This window comes from Pelmatolapia mariae, linkage group LG22 (genome assembly GCF_036321145.2).
Source record: "Pelmatolapia mariae isolate MD_Pm_ZW linkage group LG22, Pm_UMD_F_2, whole genome shotgun sequence".
Taxonomy (NCBI): Eukaryota; Metazoa; Chordata; class Actinopteri; order Cichliformes; family Cichlidae; genus Pelmatolapia; species Pelmatolapia mariae.
The window spans coordinates 21,047,187-21,069,924 of record NC_086245.2 but is presented as its reverse complement, the minus strand read 5'-3'; the positions used below and the strand labels follow the sequence as shown (position 1 = coordinate 21,069,924).

At 39.6% G+C, this 22,738-nt stretch overlaps 1 protein-coding gene across 2 annotated transcripts in view; it reads right to left on the bottom strand.

The window, feature by feature from the left end:
- Positions 1-999: 999 nt before the first annotated feature.
- Positions 1,000-22,738, bottom strand: part of vps50 (VPS50 EARP/GARPII complex subunit) — a 120,107-nt gene continuing 98,368 nt past the window's right edge. For both annotated transcript variants that reach the window (XM_065471031.1, XM_065471032.1), the window contains 6 exons: positions 20,037-20,185; positions 15,280-15,376; positions 14,459-14,617; positions 10,410-10,531; positions 2,632-2,821; positions 1,000-2,519 (listed from right to left, as the gene is read on the bottom strand). In XM_065471031.1, the coding sequence (XP_065327103.1) occupies positions 2,400-2,519; positions 2,632-2,821; positions 10,410-10,531; positions 14,459-14,617; positions 15,280-15,376; positions 20,037-20,185 (837 nt within the window). In that variant the 3' untranslated portion in view covers positions 1,000-2,399. The remainder of the gene's footprint in view (positions 2,520-2,631; positions 2,822-10,409; positions 10,532-14,458; positions 14,618-15,279; positions 15,377-20,036; positions 20,186-22,738) is intronic.

Here is a 22,738-nt window from a genome sequence, read left to right as displayed (position 1 = left end):
TGCACAGATAAGACAATGACCCAAAACATATTGCAATACCAACATAGGAGCGTCTGAAAGCTGAAGGTCAGGAAGTGGAAAAAATTCTGTAATGGCTGAATCACTGACCCGATCTTAATCCAACCAAGACACATTTCACTTACTCAAGACTAAAGGCAGGAATATCCGTGAAGGACCGGCACTGGCTACAGCGAAGAGCTAGCAAAGCAGCACAAAAGAGGAATCCTATTATTATTTCATCATTTTCACACATTTTCATTTCACAACACTCATTAAATGCATTTCCCTACATTGAATTAAAGCTGAAAGTCTGCACTTCAATTACATCATGCTCTCTTCGTTTCAAACCTATTGCGGGGGTGAGCCAAAACTGTGAAAACTTCATCACTGTGCAATCATTTTCAGAACTATGCCGTGTCCGGAAGACCGCCAGCCTGATGAAGAGTTGCTAAGTGTTCACCTTGTTCACTTGCGTGCTGCTTAAGGGCTTCTCTTCTGTATGGACACACACACACACATGCACACACATCCATCCACAGCATTTAGCTCTGTTAAGAAGTAAATGCCTGTACTTTCAGCCTCCAGGTTTCATTATTATTAGAACATTGATTGTCTTTTATATCAAAACCCACCACGAACTGATGACAGGCAAAGCAAAACGTTATAACTCTAATACAATAGGAAACAATGACTCATCATTGTTATGGGTAGATCTGCTCAGCCTAATCAGTAGTCTCCCCTGAAATGGAAGGCTGTGGGCTTGTAACCACACAGGAAACCACATTAATTAGTCTGACAGCGTCCTGCTCCTGGCTGACTAAAACATCATTAGAATGGACAGCAGCACTGCTCAAAGGCAGCGCTCATATATTCTGATTAAAGCAACAGTTAATCTACTAAAACTGCTGCGGTACAGAGATTGGAAAGGTTGGGAATTATGAGCATGACACCAAAAAGGATGAAACGAGCAGGAAAAACACCACAACTGGCATCGACCGTTAGTGTGTTTATTGCGTTAGAATCATCGTGGTTCAACCTACAATTCCAACACTGATTAATGATTTTTATTGATTTTTTTTATTTATTATAGTGCACTTGACCCTTCACATAATATGACAGTTTTAAATATTTGTTTCTGCTTCAGGTGATACGTCACAACATACTGAGAGGTGATATATTACAGTACACTTCCAGCAGTTATATGATATATAAAAAAACAAACCCAAATAAGACACGAAGCAAGAAATAAATACAGACATTGCTCAAACATTCACATTTACAGTATTCTTCTTGGAATAGTTGCACACAAAATATATACAAAGGTGAAGCAAAACCTTTGTTTTTTTTTTCTTTTTCTCCAGAGGAAGTTACGGTTACAAACATCTCTGCAAGTCCGTTCAGGTTAAACTATCGGAGCCTAACAAATTTAGATAAAAATGAAAAAAGGCCAGAGACTGAAGTCCAGGATATGCACTTTCACGAAAACTTTCAAAAAGTCGCCCCAGGCTGATAAAATACCCCGCCCTCCCCCTCGGATATGACAGATGGCAGATAAATAAATGCAGCTGGTGCAGATATAATCCAATCAAACAAATGCTAACTACAGCAATTTATATTACTTTCAGAATCATCGTTCATTTAGATTCATGGACAAAACTAACTAAACGACCAAGCAGAGAATCCAGTCTGACGCAGCAAATACCCCGAAGTGAAATAATCTACAGCGAGCGTATTGCCTGGAATAAGTTACAGTGAACGATTAAGGTCAACAATAACCCAGAACCACTGACTTCAGTTAACACATTCAGACAGTAAAGGCGTATTAAAATGTTCTCGTGGGAAAGCGTAACAACATTAAGAGAGTCAGATTTAGCCACTCGCACATGTTCACTGGCTTTTTTTGCGGAGGGTGGAATGCCACAAGCAGCCGAGTGCTAAATGGACACACCGCATTACGCAGTGAGAGTCTGTATGAGCAGCAGACAAACAAACTCGGGATCTTCAAAGAAATGTAAGCTGTTGCGGTTGCAGAAAAACGTCACGTTGTAAGAAAACATGAGGGCATGCATTCTGGTCCGTATATGCATAGAATGCCTGCAACATGCTTGGAAGTAAACAGAGGTTTAGTATTTATGTATATCGGCAAATCAAAAGGTGCGTTCAAGCAAGCAGGAGTTAATTATTTTTTACCATATGAAGACTAGATTAGCACATAATTAGCAATTAGCAGATAATGTACAGTATTAGAGCTAGTGCGCAATAGCTCTGCTACTTATTTCCAGCTTGCTAAATGCACCTTTTAGACTTGAAAATGAAGACATTCAATGCTGAGCTACACTCTTGGAGGGTCCATCTCTGTGGGATGAATAGTATGTTTGGGCTTCTCTCTGTGCATTGGTCTATCTCTTGGGTCTGTCAATGTCATCGATGGCTGCCAGAAGTTTCTGGCGAGCCTTTTTGTTTATATGTGAACCGAGACAAACGTTCACCAAGTTGGCTAGCTGCTTCATGGAGTACTCCTGCAAAGAAACACAACGAGTCGGTCAGAAAAATCAAACACACGGTCTCACTGTTTTAACAGAAATGGAGACGTAAACTTGCTATAACCACCAGCCTGTGTCACTGTCTCACCCTGTGATTCTTGATGAACTGCTCCATATCATTTTCAGTCAGGTAATAGGCCTTAATGTAGGTTTCAACAAACTCCTTATCAGGGATGGGGCGCAGGTCAGTCAGCTTCTCCAGCTTCATCAGGAACTGCTGAAAATCCAGCTGCATCAGGGCCCGGCCCTCATTGCTGCATTTCTTTACATTAGCGTAGCTACAGCGGAGGACAGAGGAGCAGACGGAGAAGGACATTAGCATTGCCCTGAGTGCTCAGGTAGAGGTAAGTAATGACTGAAACACAAGTAAATTCTGGAAGTCAATCCCGGTGGTCGCTCGCATGCATATGACCTAAGGGTTATGTTTAACATCACATATTTCCCACACTTAAATTCTCCAACCAAATATCACCATGCTCAGAAATTCTGCACTTCTTTAGACATCTCCAAGCACAGATCACCAAATGTCAGACAAAGTCTGCCTTTCTTAAGTGCTCTGAGTGCATAATAAAGTCACAATGTACCTTGCAAAGTGAAAATGTCCAGTCCTTTTTGTCCAAGATTCAAAAAGTCAAAATAAACCCCAGCAGAAAAGTAAATGAGGCTTCTGTGGTTACATGATAAAGTTTAACATTTTTAATCCATTTCAGTTTATAAGAAAAGTGTAATATGTTTATTAAAGGGAATAAAATGAGAAAATTTACGGGATTGTAAAAAGTATATAAATTACATCCTTGTACAAACGCATAATGAGTCATTCAGTTTGTATGATGGAAGTGTGATTTGTGGTCAGCAGGTTTTGTTGCTCCAAGTCAAAACCTCTATGAAAACAACAGTTGCATGATGGAGTGTGTTACAATACTTCAACACTAAAGATTTTTATTTATATTAAGCGAGAAAATAAATGTTAAAAAGACACAATGATAACACTGTAAATATTTTTGCAAACTTTTGTACAGTAATAGTTTCAGAGAAGCCATCTCTCTACTCCAGTGTTTAAAGTGTGCAGTCCAATTGCCAAAAAAGGGAAACGGAATACAAAATTTACAAAATTAAAAGAGAAAACTAGTGACAAAATCATTACTACAGTTACTGTAGTAGTTCTATGTAGTACTGGACATGAGACATGTTTTGCAATTTTGCCTCTGTGCACCCCCATTTAGGAATTACAGCCTTTTTAAAAAGAAATATGTACATGCAGTTCTTAATTTCCAGGAACTTGAAAGTAAGTTTTCAAGTTCTGCTGAGGCCTCTTCCCTCTATTCTATGACAAATTAGCCCAGGGTGTCAAACATAAGGCCCCGGGGCCAGATTTGGCCTGGCAAAGAGTCCAAATCAGGACCCAGTCTATGGTTTTGGAGGCCTTATTCTAATTGTTTTTATTTTCTTACATTGTACAGCTTTTGCTACATTCATACTACATCAAAGTAATTAAGCAACAGAAAAACAATTGAATGACCAAAGTTTCTGTCTTTTTAATATCTACTTTAGAAATTTGAGGGAGGAAATTCAGTAAGAAAAGAAAATTGTTGTGAATTAAAAAAAAACTTTCTCTTTTCTAATTAAAAGACAGTCTGGGCAATGAGCTACCAAAATCTTTTCTGTAATTTTACGCATTTATGTCTTTGAATTTAACTCCAAAGAGTACTGCTTTTAAATTTACTATAGCAGCATTTCTCTTTTAAGTAGAAAACCTGAGATGTACAGTTAAAATTGTGCTTTTTCCCCCTTATATTAAGATATATCAGGTTTTAAATGTGTAGTTCAACTTCTTTACACTGACAGTAAGGGGAGTTTAAGTGGTTACGCCCTAAGGCAACAGTTGTTGTGAATTGGCACCTTATAACTGAAACTGAATTGAACTGAATAACACCAAATTGGGCTGTAGTTGAACACATCCCTGAAACTGAAACTGGACAGATAAGATGTGGAGTTGTTTCCAAGTGTTTAATTATTTGGCAGCTGGTCACTCTCAACTCTCAATTTGAGATCCGAAGGCCTGGAAGACCACATGAGACAAGTACAGCGGATGATCACAGAATTCTTTCCATGGTTAAGAAAAAATGCTTCAAAATATGTAGCAAAATCAAAAAGGAAATCTCGGGGAGGGATGTTTATCACTGATAAACTCTACAATCAAGAGATGCCATCCTGAATGTAAACAGAGAGGTGCTGGTACATAGTCTTGGTGACACTAAAGAGCAGGAAGTCCAGATCATATTTTACCAGAAAACACGTACAAGAGCCTGAAAAGTTCTGGCAAAAAAGCTTTTGGCAGATGAAAAAAAAATCAACTTGTACTAGAATGATGGGATGAGAAAAATATGAAGGAGGAAAGAAACAACTCAAGATCTGAAGCTTATCACATCATCTGTCAAACATGGTGGAGGCACGTTATGGCACAGGTGTGCGTGGCTGCCACTGGGACCACGTCAATGCTAGCGCTGCACGATTATGGCTAAAATGACAATCCTGATTATTCTGATCAATACTGATATCACAATTATTCATTATTTTCCTCCAAATGTAAAAAAAATTGCAGTAAAATAAAATTAGTCCTTATTCACATAAATTCGGTAAATCTCTCAGACGAAAAATACCAAATATTAACTCCAAATTAAACGAAAAGGGTGTTGCTTTCACTTTTAAATGGTGCTAAATTCCTGTTAATTAACTGAGATGATTTTTCTGTAAGTTTTATAATATTTTTCAATCAGTTCTCTTAAACCAGGCGTCGGTAACCTGCGGCTCCGGAGCCTCATCTTTAGTCCTTATAGTGCGGCTCCACGTGGTTTGGGAAAATAAATTAGAAGTATTTAGCTGAAGTGTATTTTATTTATATTAGTTCTTTTTTAACTTGTAGTTCTAAATTGGAAGATTATTGTGATATTGAAATATAAATATAAAATTATATTCTATTATTTTTTTCATCGCTCAAAATAAGTGTCACACTCGCGGAAGCCGGTATACCCGCCGAAACGCCGTGCATTTATCGAGACTTTCAACCCCAGGTAGGCCAATTATGGATCTTCAGATCCACATTATGTTAGCAGCTATTCTCCACCGTGAACTATGTTAAAAACAAACACCGCTCACGCCTCACAGATGACAGCTTACAGTCCTGCGTAAAGATGAAAGTGACTTCGTACAGCCCCGATTTGCAGACGCTGTGCGCAGAGGTTCAGGAGCAGAAGTCCCATTGTAAACATATCACGGCAGACCCGACGATGTTTCTTTATAGGCCACTTTTCACACACGGTTGCTGTACGCATACAGCCGGCTGTAGCTTTTCAGCTCACAGCCCGACACATACCAACACAACAGCACAGATAGCACAGACTTTAAGGCGGTGACGCGTGATTGCGGGTGCCGCTCAGGTGCGTTCGCCTCCCCTGCAGCGGCGCTGCAGACCACGCCCCGCCACACACATTAACCAGGTAAAATACATATTTAGGCAGAATTTTGCAAATATCTATTTTTCTTTTTTTTTTTTAGCAGCATAGTGCTTTTTTTCCCCGTTATTTTTTAAAAGTCAGGTCAAGGCTCCAAAAGCACAAAGGCGATATAAGGGTGGCGGCTCACAACAGTTTTTGTTTGCTACATGGATCATTTTAGTTCAGCTGGGTGTCTTTCCTTTTGTTATATTTCTTTAAGAGTTCAAAATAATTACATGGTAATTACATAAATAAAATGTAATTTTCTCTGTAGCACTTCATGGATTTCATAAGCAACACACCTTAGTTGTTTACACAAAGCATAAAGGTAAAAAACAATATATACAGTGTTATCTTCATTTTAGATGTCAAAAAGTATTTGCGGCTCCCAGAGTTTAAAGGTTGCTGACCCCCGTCTTAAACCAAAGTGTCATATAGTAAGTCTGATCTTGTGACAATCCAAGTCACGTCATCTTAAATTTAATGGTTTTATTTGGTGTGATTTTACTGCAGAATATGCTGTTGTTTCATTAAAATACTTACTATACTACTTAATATTAGTAATAATTCTTATTTACTTATTTATGTAGGATTAATTCGATATTTTGCTTTATATTTGTGGATTTGGATGAATATATTTAGTGTATATTTTTAATTCTGGAATCAAGTTTGACCAAAACCTGTTTAGAGTTCCAGCTGTTACACACGTGTGTTTTTACAGCATTTTCTTGTATGTGTATTTAAGGGTGTGAGCATCTGGGTTCTTTTTTATTCCCCTTCAGTATTACACTAAATCGGGTTGTTCCACACGGCCTGTGGTGTTGGTACATGTGTGTGGGCCAGAGTACACATGCATTTCAGTGTGTGTGTCTGTTTGTGTTTCATGTGTTTGGCAGCGAGCACTGTTGCGCACTGGCAGGTCAGACTGTGACATCTCCAGTACATTAACACTCCACACAACACATCTGCACTTTGCAAACTCTCCCCGTCTCACACTTCAGCTTTTCTCTCTCTCTATCGTTTCCATTTTCTCCCCTCACCTTCCCCGTCTCTCTCTCTCTCTCTCATCACCTCTGTTGTCGGTCTCCCTCTCTTTTTCTTGTCAAACCTGCCAGAGTTTTTGGTGGCGAGTGTTTGAGCTGCGGCTCAGAATGCTAACGGAGCGGTTTTTGCGAGTCTCTGAGGAGACAGGGACAAGCGCTGGACAGAGAAATTTAATAACAGACTGGGGCGGATGGAGTACAAACAAATAAATATGACCACTCTATCTCGGTGTGCCAGAGGGTTGGGAGATGTGTGTTTGGAGGGTGTACTGGGAGAACCAGGCAGGCAGTCGGCAACAGCAGCTTAAATTTGCCAAGCATTGCAGTCGTAATGGGCCATTTGCTCATTGGAAAGGGTTCAAAAGTTCTCTTACGCAACGAGAGGAAGAGCGCTCAGCAAATGTGTAGGGAAGTAAACATGTTCCCTTCTCTTTGTGGATGAGGCCGAGGCGTCCACCTATGCCTCGCAGTCGATGTTCTCCCTCTTATTTAAAACACTTGGAAAGAACAAAGCCACTTAGAGCAAGGACTTGTTTTTAACCCGAACCGCGTTCCCTGGCTTCAACACGGTTCAGCGTAACCTGCTTTGAATTTGTAACCTGGGATAACTTTGACGTCAGTCGCAGTCCCTTCATATTCCCGATAAAATGTGTGGAACTTCACGATGATTGTCAGCTGCTTATTTCTCGCTTCGTCACCGTCCAGTCGGCGTGACTCGATGCTGCTGTGCACCCAATCTGTCCGATCAGAGGGATTTATCGCACCATCCATCTAAAAACATACTTCACACATATGCTCCGCACACGAGCCTGAGTAAAGCGACAGTGGAGGTGCTGAGAAAAAAAAACAACCAAAAAACCCCAAAACCCTGACAATCTGTCACCTATCACAACCCATATCGCTCCCTTGCAAGTGCGAAAGTGGTAAAACGCATTACAAGAGATGTGTCAAGAGCATTCTGCGGTTTGTGTGAGTGGCCTGTGTCAGGTAATCCCCTGATGGGCATTTGGTGAGGCTGCAGAGATGCGACTGCCAACATGAATAGAGGAGACGATGGCAGCGTCGTCGAGTGGTTTTTCTCAGGGAATACCTCTGAAGGAACCAGACACAGTTTTATGGACGGCAGGTCAATTTCTCTGCTCTTCCCGCTGCTTTGACAACACGCTTTGGAAAGAATTTTCGTTTTAAATTTATGACATGCAGATGTTTAAACTGGGGAGCAAACACAGAGAGGAATAAATAAAGAAAGAGTCATTCTTTTGAGAAGTGTGAGCCTCAAATCATTGAGGCAATATCTCAGCTCATAACACAAATTGAGTGGCACTATTAATGACTGTAACCTGAGAGTAAAAAGATCAGTTTTAAGCAGAAAAGACAGTAAAAAGCACCGAGGTTAAAGGAAAACTGTTCCAGATTAAAATACTTTGCAAAGAGGTCAGCGTGACATGAGAGATCATTTCAAAAGAAATTCCAACAAACCCAAAGATGTTTATACTTGGTTTGCATCCAGAAGGACAAGGTTGTAATAATAATAAAAAAAGTCAGCAGAGATTGATGAACCTCAGTTTTTTAACCCTTTAATGCCAAGTGTATCATATACTATGTTGCCAAAGGCATTCACTCTTCTGGGTTCACACACATGAACTTTAATGACATCCCATCCTTTAATCCGTAGGACTTAATATAATGTCAGCCCACCATTTGTTATCTATAACAGCTTAAACTCTGCTGAGAAGGTTTAGGAGCATTTATGGGAATTTTTCACTACTCTTCCAGAAGCTCATCGGTGAGGTCAGACACTGATGTTGGATGACATGGCTTGGCTCACAGGCTCCAATCCAACTCATCTTAAAAGTGTTCCCTCAGGTTGAGGTGAGGACTCTGTGCAGGCCAGTCAAGTTCTTCTACACCAAACTCCCTCATCCATGTCTCTTTATGGATCTCGCTTTGTGCAGTGGTGCGCAGTCATGTTGGAGCAGCAAGGGGCCGTAAACAAACTGTTCCCACAAAGTTGTCCAAAATATCTTCTTGTGCTGAAGCATCAAGAGTTCCTTTCCCTGGAACTAAGAGGCTGAGCCCAACTCCTGAAAAACAACCCCACACCATAATTCCCCCTCCACCAAACTTGACGCTTGGCACAATGCAGTCAGACAAGTACTGTTCTCGTGGCAACCACCAAACCCAGACCCCTCCATTGGATTGTCAGACAGAGAAGCATAAGATATGTGTTTTATTGTCAACGGTTGCCTGTAGTGCACAAACTAATAAAAACTAATGAGAAAAATTGGGGCATGGATGGACGGACGACGAATGCTTTAGTGTTTTTTTCTAAATGCAGTGGTTTAAAAGCAGAACTGCGTGGTACCTAGCCTGGTTACACAACTTATACAAATAGTTCATAAATCTAACACGAAGATTGAGCAATCTGAACATTTTGCTTTACACTTCTTTCCTCCTTGTAGTTCAGTAGCATACAGCATTTACTTCAACTGCTTTGCATTCACCTGTATATCCTAAAGGAATCTTTCATACCCGGATTTTTCCTGGCTTTAGGAAAGGCATGATGCGGATTGTAGGAGGTGGGTGGATACACATCTAAGCACAACTGGTTCATTTAAAGTTCAGGTATTGATTCTGCCTGAACCTTATTTGACAGAAATGTGTGCTGCTTTGCTCATATTTCAAAATATTTGATGAACAAAGATGTATCTTACCTAAAACTCTTTTTATTAAAATGACTTTCCTTTGACCGAGGTTTTATTATAGGTGTTTTATTCACTGATTTTAAGATGTATTTCTTAATTATATCCTTAAGTAGTAAAAAAGGCACAGTTTGAGTGGACACAGTATCTGTTTGGTATGGTATGATATTTGTGCAGAGAGACAAAAAAAGCCCAATTTCTTTTGGGCAGATGGCAGCCCGACTCAAACTGGGATGTGCACTTGTTTCAGTAGATTTGAGGGGATGGTTGCTGCCAGTGGCAAACAGCCTGTAGTGCTTTTTGCTGGAGGGAATAGCAAGTCTTCATATGAATCTCTTGCTCATGTTAAAGTAGAGAAACTGAGTGACAGACTTCTCTAAACTGTCGCTGCCACTGTTACAGGTTATTTTTTCTGTGAGCAGCCCATAACAGTATGATAATAGACAACAGCCTTTTCATAAAGCAGCAAATGACTCACAGACAGACTCCAAGTCTGCGACGCACGGCTTTGAGACGGTGCTCCATGCAGATGGTAGAGGGGGGAAACATTATGTACAAAAACAGATTGTGTTTTTTATATTTAAGGTTTAACAATAACTCACTGCATATACTTCTTAACTTTCTTACCCCTCAACAAGAGTCCTGTTGGCCAAACGGATGCAGTGTTCCCACAGGACGTTGGACACAGGCAGGGGGATGCGCACATGTCTGGAAACTTCACCCAGCCGCTGGTTAAATTGCTCAAACTCCTGATGAGGCGGGGAGAAAGAAAAGGTGAACACATTCCCATGAGTACAACACGACGCAGCAGAAAAACAAATCGCTGGTCCAAAAAGTATATCTGGTTAGGAATATATTTTATACAATTGGTCATATTTCGCTAAAAAGTACCACAACTTTCATGTTAACATATAAACAACATGCAGCTAATTAAAAAAGGCATTTTAATTAACAGATTCCTATATTTCTATATTACTACAGCTACAATTAGGTCTAAACACAAAAATCCCACTATGGACACTACATTATTCAGCCAAACGCTTCCACCTAACCATCACAGATTAGCCAGAAAAAGAAAATAACGTCTTAATATGGATTATGCAGAATTTTAGGTCTCTACTGTTTCTACAATAAACACAAACAAAACTAAAGAGATGAAAGTTTTAGACATTTTTCTTGCATTCTTGTTCTTCTATTGCATATCTACTTGTGCATTTCAAAAATCCATCATACATTTTAAATATAAAATAAACAGAAACTTGCCCTTTCTAAAAAAGATGATTTGGATTTGGTATCACACTGAAGTTGGATGAAAGTATGTTTCTTTTTCATATTTAAGCTTTGACGTGTGTGAAACTAATCACCTGATTTAGACTGTTAAAGGATATGATGCAGCTTGTTTTTTTAATAAACTAAACATTTGTCCCCTACCTGCAAAATTTCGGTTTCTAGAAACCTCCAAATCTGCTGTCAGAGATCAGACTTACAAATAATTACGGGACTTCCAAGTATCTGTCTTTCTATGTTAACTTGATCTGCATGCACTCCAGAGAGCCCATATTCATAGAGCCATAATACCAAAAACTTTGAAGGGCCTAGCTCAAGTAGTTTTCCAGATAGTAGATTTCTGAAATGGCCCCTCAACACAATGACACTAGAAAAAAAAAAAGCATCACTATCTTTATCCCTTAAAATTACCTGAAATTTTGCGTAATTCTGTGATGCTCAAATTTTTTTTATTTGCTTTTTTATTCGATGAACTGAGATGTAATGACCTTGTTGGATTCTAACTGGAAGACGTAAACAAAAGTTGTCATGAACAACACTTCAAGGATTTCCTTTGATTCTCTCTTACACGCTACCTCAAGAAACAGCATTTGGGTTCTCCTTTAAACTATTCAGCTTAAATTATACATCCAAAATAGTGATTATAAGTAAATCAGATCAATCTAGGCTAAATTATTGTTTTTTTCCACCAGTGTAAGCAGCCGGCAGGATGTGTGGGTTACTTTCCTGAAACTCTAACAGAGCTAAGTTAATAATTCTGCCGTCTGCACTGATGGAAGTAAAGCATGCTGACGTACAGTAGTGAAGAGCGCGGGGGCTGCATGTATGAAGCTGTCGAGCCACAAATCATGCGTAAAAACAAATCATTTGGGCTCCGGTGAATACTGTACTCCGGTCTGACAGCATCCCAAGGTGAATGCAAGCTCTAACAGCATGTTAACAGTCATCACACCACCGCTATAAGTGCCACGGTGTGGTGCTTCTTGTCTGTATGCATTAAAAAAACACACACGCACGCACACACACTCCAGTTGTATATCTAAAATGTTATTCTGATTCATTTTATGTTACTGCTTTCCAAAAACAAATTGCAGTATCTAGGTAAGTATGTAAATATGACACATGCAGATTAAGAATACATTTATAAAATATGCAAGTATTAAATTACATTTTTAAATTGCATCATCCTAAAAAAAAATTAACCTGAACCTTAATGCATGCTCCCATTAATTTTACACCCTGAAATGAAATGTTACTCATTCACAGCCTCACAATAGACTCCGACTCAAGCATTTTGTCAATGAAGTCATTCTGAGGCTTCGGCATGTCTTTGCCACTTTATATGCAAATGAGCGCCATTGTTGAATGCTGGGGATCAACCTGAATTCATGAATAAAATATTCCTGTGTGCGCGCTACAACAAACCTCAGCACCACTTATTTCAATCACGTAACATAACCCACATGCATTATGACCGTCTTGACACGATGACGGGGGAGGCTATTAGCACCTGATGGAAAACTACACGCGTATACGATGTCTGTCCGAGTCACTAAGCAGTTCAGCCATCAGCTTTCTAAGACCTGATTTGCTGCGGACTCTGTTATGTATGATTTTGCCTCTGCTTGATGCTGCTCTGTTTATGGCTTCGCACCGCAGCGAGCCCCTCACACCTTTCTTCCTCTTAGTGTCAGAAGCAGGAAAACTGTGTCCTTCACCCCGCCATGCAAGTTTATAAAAGAATAAGTAGCCAGCATGAATAAAGACACACATTTAGAAGAAACTTTCTCATTCTAAAAATACTTCTGGGAGCAGTGAGCTCAGATGTCTTTAACAAAGTAGAAAACTTCAGGAGAGATCTGCATTTGGCTCTTAACAGCTCACCCATATAATAAATTATTCACCCCCATCCCAAATAATTGATATTAAAGGTCCCTAAATTAACTTTGAGTCAAGGAGGAGAACAATGACCTTCACAGTTTCAGACTTTAAAAGAATAAGAGCTAATGCTTAGTGTACTGATGGCAGAAGGATAACACAGATGATTTTTTATGAGTGCAACAAAGACACAATGTGTGGAGGGGGAGGGATGCCTGCTAGATAAAAGTAAATCTAATACAGCTGCTTTGTGTTCTATTTTTGTGTAGCGTGGATATTACATGACACTGAGAGGACACGGTATCTGTTTGGGAAAAGTAATAAGCACTGAGATCTTTGTGGACTTTTCTTTGCTATAAAATGCACAAAAAAAGGAATAAAAGGTTTTAAAAAGGGCACCAAGTAGTCTCAGAATCATTTATATTCACCTTGCTAAGTCAAGAGTCTTAAGGATATGAATGATGCAGAAACCCTAATGAGGTATTTGCATGATATCTTTATGAAATGTGAGTAAAAGCTGCTTCAACAATGTCTCCAGCCTCGTCTTTGAACAGAAGCTGTTTGCAGCGATGTAAGCATCGTCACAATGACTAAAATACTGTATACAAAGCAGTTAAAGCCAGTTATCAGATGTAATGTCGGGTTCGTGCTGATGGAAAAGAAAAGCGGCTGCACGCATGCTGACAGCGGTTACGAAATATTCGTGAGATTTTCTCTATTGATTGACAGAAATAGGAGCATCAAAGTTCAATGACATGACAGTAGGTAACCTCAGCATTACAGAGCACTTTACTTTCAGCTCATTGTTTTGGTTTTCAGTGCAGCCACTAAACCTCTGTGGTTTTTTCACTCTTCACCAGAGAAATGTGGCCATCCTGGCAAACAGAGTAAATATTAGACTTAAAAAAAAGTCCACTTCTTAATGGGAGTGATGCAAAGCTTCACATGAATATGTGTACTTCAGAAATTCCATACTGGGAAACCGAGAGAGCACCAAAGATTTGATATATTATTAACAGAAACTTGCTCTTAAAAAAAAGAATGAAGTTGATTTGGATTTATTGAATATCATATTGAAGTTGGATGAAAACACTGTTTATTCCATATTAAGCGTTAATATGTGCATAACCCTTAATTGGATTTAGACTGTTTTAAAGAATATGATGCAGGTTGTTTATGAGATGCTCTAAACAAAATCCCAGTCCCCTACCTACAACACTGTGGTTTCCACAGGACCTTCAAATCTGCTGTCCTGTCACAGATCTGACATCCAAATATTTTAGGGACTTCAAGCATCCATCAGTCTATGTTAATGTGAGCTACACTCATAAAGCCATCATACCAAAAGCTTTAAAGGACCTAGCTCAAGTAGTTTTCCAAACAGTGGAATTTTGAAGTGATGGTCAGGTGGGAAGTTTTTGTATGCTTAATAACTTTAGCTTGTTTTGTCCCTGGTGGGTCAAAAATAGGCTACAGTAACATCAGCATTCGCTTTTCTTATTCGTCGTTACCTTTAACAAGACATCCACATATACATTGTGCTGGGACATTATCTCCCTAATGTCCCATTTAACTCCGGCCATCATGAGCAACATTTGTTCATAGTCGATGGCCTTGGCCGCCACGATCCAGTAAATTGGTTTCCGCAGTTCGCTGGCTGTAGACACCGTCTGAGTGCAGGAAGGAAGGATAAATATATGAGAGTTAGTGGATCATTATAGTCAACATATAGATAAGGTATTTTTTTTCAAACGCCTGCTATTCTGCAGGAAGAACAATGTTACGGATTAAAGTTTCCAACAAGCGAAATCAGGACATGACATTCACTTGATGTTTTGGGTCAAACAGACCTGCCTCTTCATCTGAATTTCAAATGTCAAAGAGACAAAAAAACAAAGAAAAAGAAAAAGCAGCAAAGTTGCCCATGTGGGTTTGAGTTGGTTTCATTTGTTTTTAAAGAAAACAAAAGGGCACAATTACAATTAAGCAAGTGAGTGCAGGTGGGAGGGGGAGCACATCCACAACAGTCGCACGGCATATTTCACATTGTGCCTTAAATATTAAAAAAGTGAAATCCAAAAGGAAAACACATCCTATAAACCACATATTTAAGTGCAAGTGTGGAGAAAATCAATTACAAATAACAAAAAATAACAAATTCTCAGTCTTTCAAGAGGTTGAAATAAAATAAAAGACAAACGGTTTTCTACAGCTGGAGACAATGTCTGATATAACCCGACAGCTGTAGCTGACAGTGACGACATGATCAGTTACTGTAATAATTGAGGCCTGTGCCCTCAGAGGAGGCATAACTGTATAAACCAAACAATACCTGCGAATAAAACTGCTGCAGGAAGGGCTTCTTGGCTGCAGGCATCATCGTGTCCAAGTGGGACTGCAAGGACTCAAACTGCTCTGCCAGAAACACACTGAGACAACCAAAGAGAAACAGCCTTTAAATTCTGCCCATATGTTCTGAATTATTCGGCTTGTGACACATAAGAAAAGGCAATTACGATGTGTTGTTTTTGTGTTATTAAAGAGTGACAGATCTATTTACAAAAGCTCGTATTACTATTGAATTTTGATTTCGCGGGCCAAAGTGGAGTAACTGACCATTACAGAGAACATCACCTTAAATCTCTGTTATTCCTGAACTGAATACTCAATCAGTAAAACATCTCAAATGGAATAAGAAGTTTTTTTTTTTTTTGTCTCCATTGATTCTTCTGATCCATTAATTGGATCAAGATTTTAGTCATATGTGGTTAAACCTTCTGAGTTTCCAGCTTTTCCTGCTGTTCACTCTCATTTCTTCCCTTGTTGATCACGTTTTGATGAAATAAACATCAGATTTGATTATTATAATGTGAATTATGGAGTCAGCTGTAATTTTGCTGTAAAAACTTGTCTGACTTCCAAACCTTTAAGTCTCACCTCCCAAAGGAAAGTATTTTCACGTCCGACAAATCAAGCAGCACTTCTATTTGTTTTTTGGGGTTTTTTGACAAGGATTGGATTTCAATTATCCTTGAAAAACACTCAGACCAAAAGAGGTAGCAGAGTGAGAAATACAGGACAGAAAAAAGAAGAAGAAAAAAACAATCAATGCGTTCACAACTAATACCCCCCCTTTCCACTCTGTATCCAGCACTGACTAAATAAAGACCTCTTGACTCAGGCTGATCGATGGCTCTGAAGTGTTACAGTGCATGAAATGAAAAGTGAGTGAACATGTTTACGTGGGCTGAAGTTCAGAGTTGAGTCCTGACTTTAACAAGGATCATTTATTAAAGAACAACAGGTCTCCGCAGAGCTCTTAAATACAGCAGGCAAAAAAAAGAGAATAAAACAGGAGAAATCGACTTAATCAGACTTAGACACCAGTCCCAGGTGGGGCCTCCACATTCTTGTGCTGTCTCTTGAACCTCCGTTTGGGTGTGAATGCACACACCAATGAAGTGAAAAAAAAAAGCTGTCCTTAGACCTGCAGACGCCCCTCACTGCGAGCTAAAGCTAACCTGTTGTTAGCTGATAAATTGAGGTTTTGGAGAAAGATCAGAGAACTAAAAGTCTGAGGCCACAGAAGTGACAGTCACTAAATTTACAGTTCACTCAGATTTTTGCAGTGTAGAAGCAACAAATATTGAATATTCACAAAATGTATAGTTGGGGGTCTCAAGTGTCAGTGTGTAATTACAGTCTGATGACATAATCCACTGTGACCTGCTCTCTACTGGAAGAAAATCTAAAGCACACGAAGTGTACACACATGATTTAAAGTACAGTGCATCTGCACTAAATGCAACAGACATGGTAGTGTACATGTTTACATGTTAGCGTACATGTTTACATGTTAGAGTACATGCACACTCACTGGACCTTTTGTTTGGTTCACCTTGCAAATATCTGTTTTGACCCCACTTTGACTCCAGAACTAATTCTTCATAGCCCAGATTCAACAAAGTGCTGCAAACATTCCTCAGAGGATTTGCAGATTTGTCAACTGAACATCCATAATGTGAATCCCCCATTCCGCTACATCCCAAAGGTGCTCTATTGGATCGAGATCAGGTGGCCATTTGAGTACAGTAAACTCCTTTTCGTTCAACATTTGTGTGTTCAGAGATGCTATTCTTCTTCTCATTATTTCATTTACCGTTGCCTTCCTATCAGGTTGAAGCAGTCTGGCCATCCTCCTCTGACCTATGACATCAACAAGGCATTTTCACTCAGAGAACTGCCGCTCACTGGATATTTTTCTTCCAGACTGTCTCTGTAAACCCCAGAGATGGTGGTGTGGGAAAATCCCAGCAGATCAGCAGTTTGTGAAATACTCAGAGCAGCCAGTCCGTCACGTACTAAGTCACTTGCATGGTATGATGCATTGTGTAATCAGCAGATTCGATATTTGTATTAAAAAGCTGTTAAATAGGTGTACCTTAAAAGGGGCCAGTGAGTGCATCTGTGCGTCATTATTCTTCTAATAGACTCTTGCGGCTATAAATTGAATTTTTTTTTAGATCGGGTGCTTAGGAAAAAAAGATAAATTGCATTCAATTTGCATATTATTAACACCCAACCCCAAACAGAAACCTTTATTTTAAAGCATAATTTAATGTTAATAAAATCACACTAGTTTGGACACTGTATAAAAACAGAATGCATTGATTTGCAAATCCCATAAGCCCATATTTTATCAACAACAAAACACAGAAAATATATCAAATGCTTAAAGTGACAAAATGCACCATTTAAAAAATATTAGCTTGTCTTGAATTTGATGCGAGTAGCAATTCTCAAAAAAGCTGGGATAGGGGCCATGTTTACCACCGTGTAGCATCCCTTCTTTTAAAAACAGTCGTCATCATAAACATCTGGAATCTGACGAGAACAGCTGCTGGACTTTTAGGAGAGGAATGTTGTTCCAGTCTTGTTTGGTAAGATTCAAAATACTCAAAACTCCTGGGTCTATACCGTATTTTTTGACATATGATGCTCCAAATGTTTTCAGTTTGTGAACGGTCTGGACTTCAGGCAGGCCACTTCACTCCCCACTTTTCTACTATGAATTCCTGCTGTTAGAATAACTGCAGTATGCAGCTATTACTGAAATACACATGATTTCCCCCGTAAACGAGCTCATCTGGACGGAAGCATATGTTGTTTTAAAGTTTGTATGTATATTTTTCAGCACTGATGGTGCATTTCCAGATGTGCAAGATGCTGATTCCATACGTGCAGATACACCCCAATACTATCAGACGCCCAGGCTTTTAAAGTGAGCAGTGATAAGAAGCCAGATGGTCCCTCCTCTCTTTAGTCCTTACGATGTACCATCCATGTTTTCCTAAAAGAATTTCGAGTTTCAACTCATCTGAGCCCAGAACAGTTTTCCACTTTGCCTCAGTCTATTTTAAATCATCTTTGACCCAAAGAAAACAGATTTCTCCAAATGCTCTGAATCTTTTAATGATATTATCTACTGCTGATCTTTAAGTCTTCATAATTTTACATCAAGGAAAGTGAATCTAAAACTGTTCTACAAGGCTTTTTTGCAATATTGGTGAACCTCTGCCCATTTTTATTCTTGGCATCTCAGAGACGTTCCCTATATACCATCATGTTACAGACCTGTTGGCAATTAAGCTGCAAAATGTTCCTCCAACTCTTTCTTTTTAGTACCTCGCTGTTAAGAAGTGTAGCTGCTTTGTGGGTTTGTGAGATTTGCAAATCACTGCATTCTGTTTTTACTTACGTTTTAAACACCGGCCCAACTTTTTTTGGATGGGTGCGCGAAAGTACCAGAGAGAAGACATTTTTTTGAGTCTGTTTGTTTTCATGGAGCAATGAAAATCGCATTAAGGTGAGCTGGAACAGCTTGTGTTTACCTCAGCAACATCATCATGTGCTGTGGAGGGAATAATAAGAAAAGAAGAAAAAAAAGAAAGCACACACTGCACTTCAGAGTTATCAGATCACGCTTGTATAGATGCAACACCTGACCAGCAGCATAGAGAATGAACAACCGATGGTCAGTTTGCTGAGCTTTTATCTTTGATTCTTCTCACACATGATTGCTGTGTCCACTTTCTTTTCTCTCCCCGAGATTTTGTTTGAAATGGGACAAGCTGAGGATGCTAAAAACACACACAAACTGTGAGCTGCCTTTTCTAAAAACACTATTTTTAGATCAAAAGCATAAAAAATAAAACCCGACCACCAACACCCTCAACAATTTCTCGCAGTTTTGCACAGAATAAGTCTGCTTTGGTCCTTTAAACTTTACCTACACTAAACACTTTAGCCGTTTTGCTTTCATTCTTCTTCGGATCTTGTTGCCTGCCTCCAAAACACGAAACCCTTTTTGTGAGCGAGTGTAAGCCTACTCAGCGTTTTGGCAACAGCCCTGTCAGAGCCTTTGGTTTACAAGACTTTCATTATGAAGCTGTTGTTGTACAGCGCAGACCTCTGAGGGCCCAAGTGCTGTCAGCACTGATGATAGCTTGACCTAATTATGCACGGGGGCACCAGTGTGTAGTGTGAATGTAACAGAGTAAGACAGAGAGGGAGGGAAAAAACAGAGTAGAGGAGTACAAAAATAAACTGGTTACTGAGTGACTGATTGAGAGAGTTTAAAACATATCAAATTAGAGAAAGGAAATGATTTTGGGGGCGCTAAAATGTGTTGCTGTGTGTGCAGGAACACAACGCAGGCAGGGCTAATCTTTGCCGGCCAGTGTGTGGAAAACTGTGTAATGATATTATTGCCATCCTGACACGAGGCAGTGAGCGAGAAGCGGCCTCTATAACTTGATCAAACAGAGTGCTTTGATGTACATAACTGTCACGTTACATCGCGCTGCCAGGACACACAAGCAATGACATAAAGCACGCACTAATGTCAAAAATCACTACATTAAAACAGTTGTGTGTGTTTTCTTTAACTCTATCACAGGAATAACGTCCAACGCTCGCTGGAGATGTGGCAACACATCAACACGTTTCTTTATGATGGATCTTATCTGCTGTGTTATGTAAGGAATACTTTAATGTAGTGTGCAAATGCTTCCAGTGGTGTGTGCTTACAGAGACTCTGTGGCCACCACCCTTTGTGCCAGCCCGTAGAGAGTCCCGCTGTTAGTGAGGACCACCAGCTGGCTGAGATGGGGGCTGGGCACCTTCTCCTTCCTGTCCTCTGCTGGGCCATGTACTCCTGCGTTCTCCCCGATAGCCTCCTGAAAGAAACACAGGTGGACGGGCAAGTCAGCATGCACAGGTCAGTTCAATCTTTAGAAAACTAACACGAAGGAAACATTGTAATATCATTTGAAGCAGAGGGAAGCGCAATCAATTCCCCTGCTAATCTCTCTCTCAGTGTATGTTGTCCTGCGATCACTTTAATCTAACATAAGAGCAGTTCAGATGCATTGTCTAAAGTGCAATCAACTTTGAGGGACCCGGTCACAGCTGAAGCCCACACACAGTAAAGTTCTGCTGACCAAACACTCCTGAAGTGGCAGCATTAATCGTTCTGATATATTCTAATAGTCCTCTCCATTTATCACTCATTTTATCCTTTCAATCGAAAAACTACTGAAAGAGAAAAAGAAAGGTTTCAACCCGACTCTCTTCCAATCAATCACAATAATCAGCATCTGCATAAAATACAATAAAGTAATGTCTTGGTGGCGTAATGTATTATGTTGGCACACAGAGCTTTGTACTCTGTAACTGCAAAGCCCCCTGAAACAGCTTCTGGCAGATCAATAGCAATCACGCAGGTAATGAACAAATGGGAGCCATTAATGCTGCACCGTATCGTCCACTTACGCACTGCCGGCCAGTGCAGTCTGGGTCTAATATCGTGTACGAGCACTCCTATTCCAGAAGAGCGGTGGAAAGCTTTTATAACCGAGGTCCTGCCAAGTATCCAGAGTAGAGACAAACTGTTGTAGCATGAAGATTAATGAGTAAAAGTAAAGCAAATGGTTACATCACTTCTACGTGGTCCAAAAAAAAGATGGCAAGAATTCGTGAAATGTCAAATCCAGCCTGATAAAAGGCCTTCATGCCACTACTTTATTATCACTGATAACAGATAAAAAACATTCAGTAACAGCAGACAAGTAACCATTTCTGAAATGAAACAGTGTTTTACACAGAGTGACGTGCTCCGTATTAAAATGCCAGCAGCGGCTAAAACGGGCTATAACAGCTCGGCGTACGCACTGCTGCAAAAATGCACAGAATGCAGCTCTGTGGACAATTTATGTCTCAGACCAGCAGGAGCTATGCTGTCTCCATCAAAGTGATAACTTCAACCTTTATACAACCTCCAACTTATCTCTCCGCATTCACTCAAACGCACAGTGTTGCCAAAATCATCATCGGTCTGAAATTGACTCGGGGAGATTAACAGTTGATCTATATTATTTTACAGCAGTGGGGATCTAATGGTTTCCCTGCGGAGACTGCAACACATCGCTCGCGGGAGCGGCTCGAAATAAACATGATTGAATTTAATTGAATACTTCTCAGCGCAGATGGTGAAATTAAATAAGCCTTCAGTAACTAGGTAAGGCTCAAGTTACTCATTACATCTTTGTTAGAGATTAAAAGATCAGATAAAGTTTTCCCTGAATTATTAAACCTGAGCTCAAATTGGACTGCAAACGAAAAAAATATGACTGTTAACATTTTTGTTGTATAACTCAACATTTCCTTTTTCTTCTGTACGCAACCAAAACGCTTAAAAAACAGAAGAAATAATGCACACTGATATTTAGTCAGCCAAGGGCTTCCTTTACTTTGTCAAAAGGCTGCAGAGCGTTCACCAAAGCAGCCACACTTTGGCCTAATACAGCTGTGAATGCAGTTATTCTAAACTCGGGGAATCAGAAGAACAATTTGAGCCCCAAGTTAAAGACGCAGTCCTCGTTTACTGAGTCATTTAATCACACATTTAATTTAGTTCCTTGAAGGGTTGATACGCATTAATTACTCTTTTTTAAATTATGGCTGTCCAAGGCTTTTTACAATGCACAGAAATGCTTAACAAATTTATAAGTTTGTTTTATATTTACTGGGAAAATAAACTGAACTCCTGTTTTAACACACAAATTTGAGCCGGCACACTGGACTTGTCTGAGAAGTCACAAAGTAGTCGAGCATAAAATTCAACCACTGAAAGTAATTTTTAAATAACTTGTGGTTTAGTTGTTTGTCTGCTTTCATCATTTTGATTAAAGAACACCAGAAAACACACAAAAAAGGACATTGATAAACACCAGTACTATTAATTGAGGTTAAACCTTACACTGGGAGGGGTCTAATAAATGTTTTAAGCACTATATGCTGAGGAAACTCCTTATTCACACCAAGTTTCACATGCTTAGTCATGAGTTACAATTTTTTGATCTACTAAATCTGCTTTAAAAAGATACAAAGGCATCTCAAACACTGCAAAGGGTTCAAGTCGCCACAATGAGCACAGCTGTCAGCATTTTAAACACGTCCCTGCACATAAACATGACAAACGTGTAATGGTTATGGAGTTAATCCAGAAAGGCCATTACTGCCCTCTTCAAGCTACAGCAAATGACGTTAACATTTGGAACGGGATCATACCAAAAAAAATAAATAAATGTTTCGCTGCAGTGGCCAGCAGCCATTTGTGCGTGTGACGTTGCCAGATCCTACAGGAACTTGCACACAAACATGCAAACGCAATAAATATTCCCAGAAAATCAAATGAAAACTATTTGTGCGGTTGTTCTTTTCATTTTCTT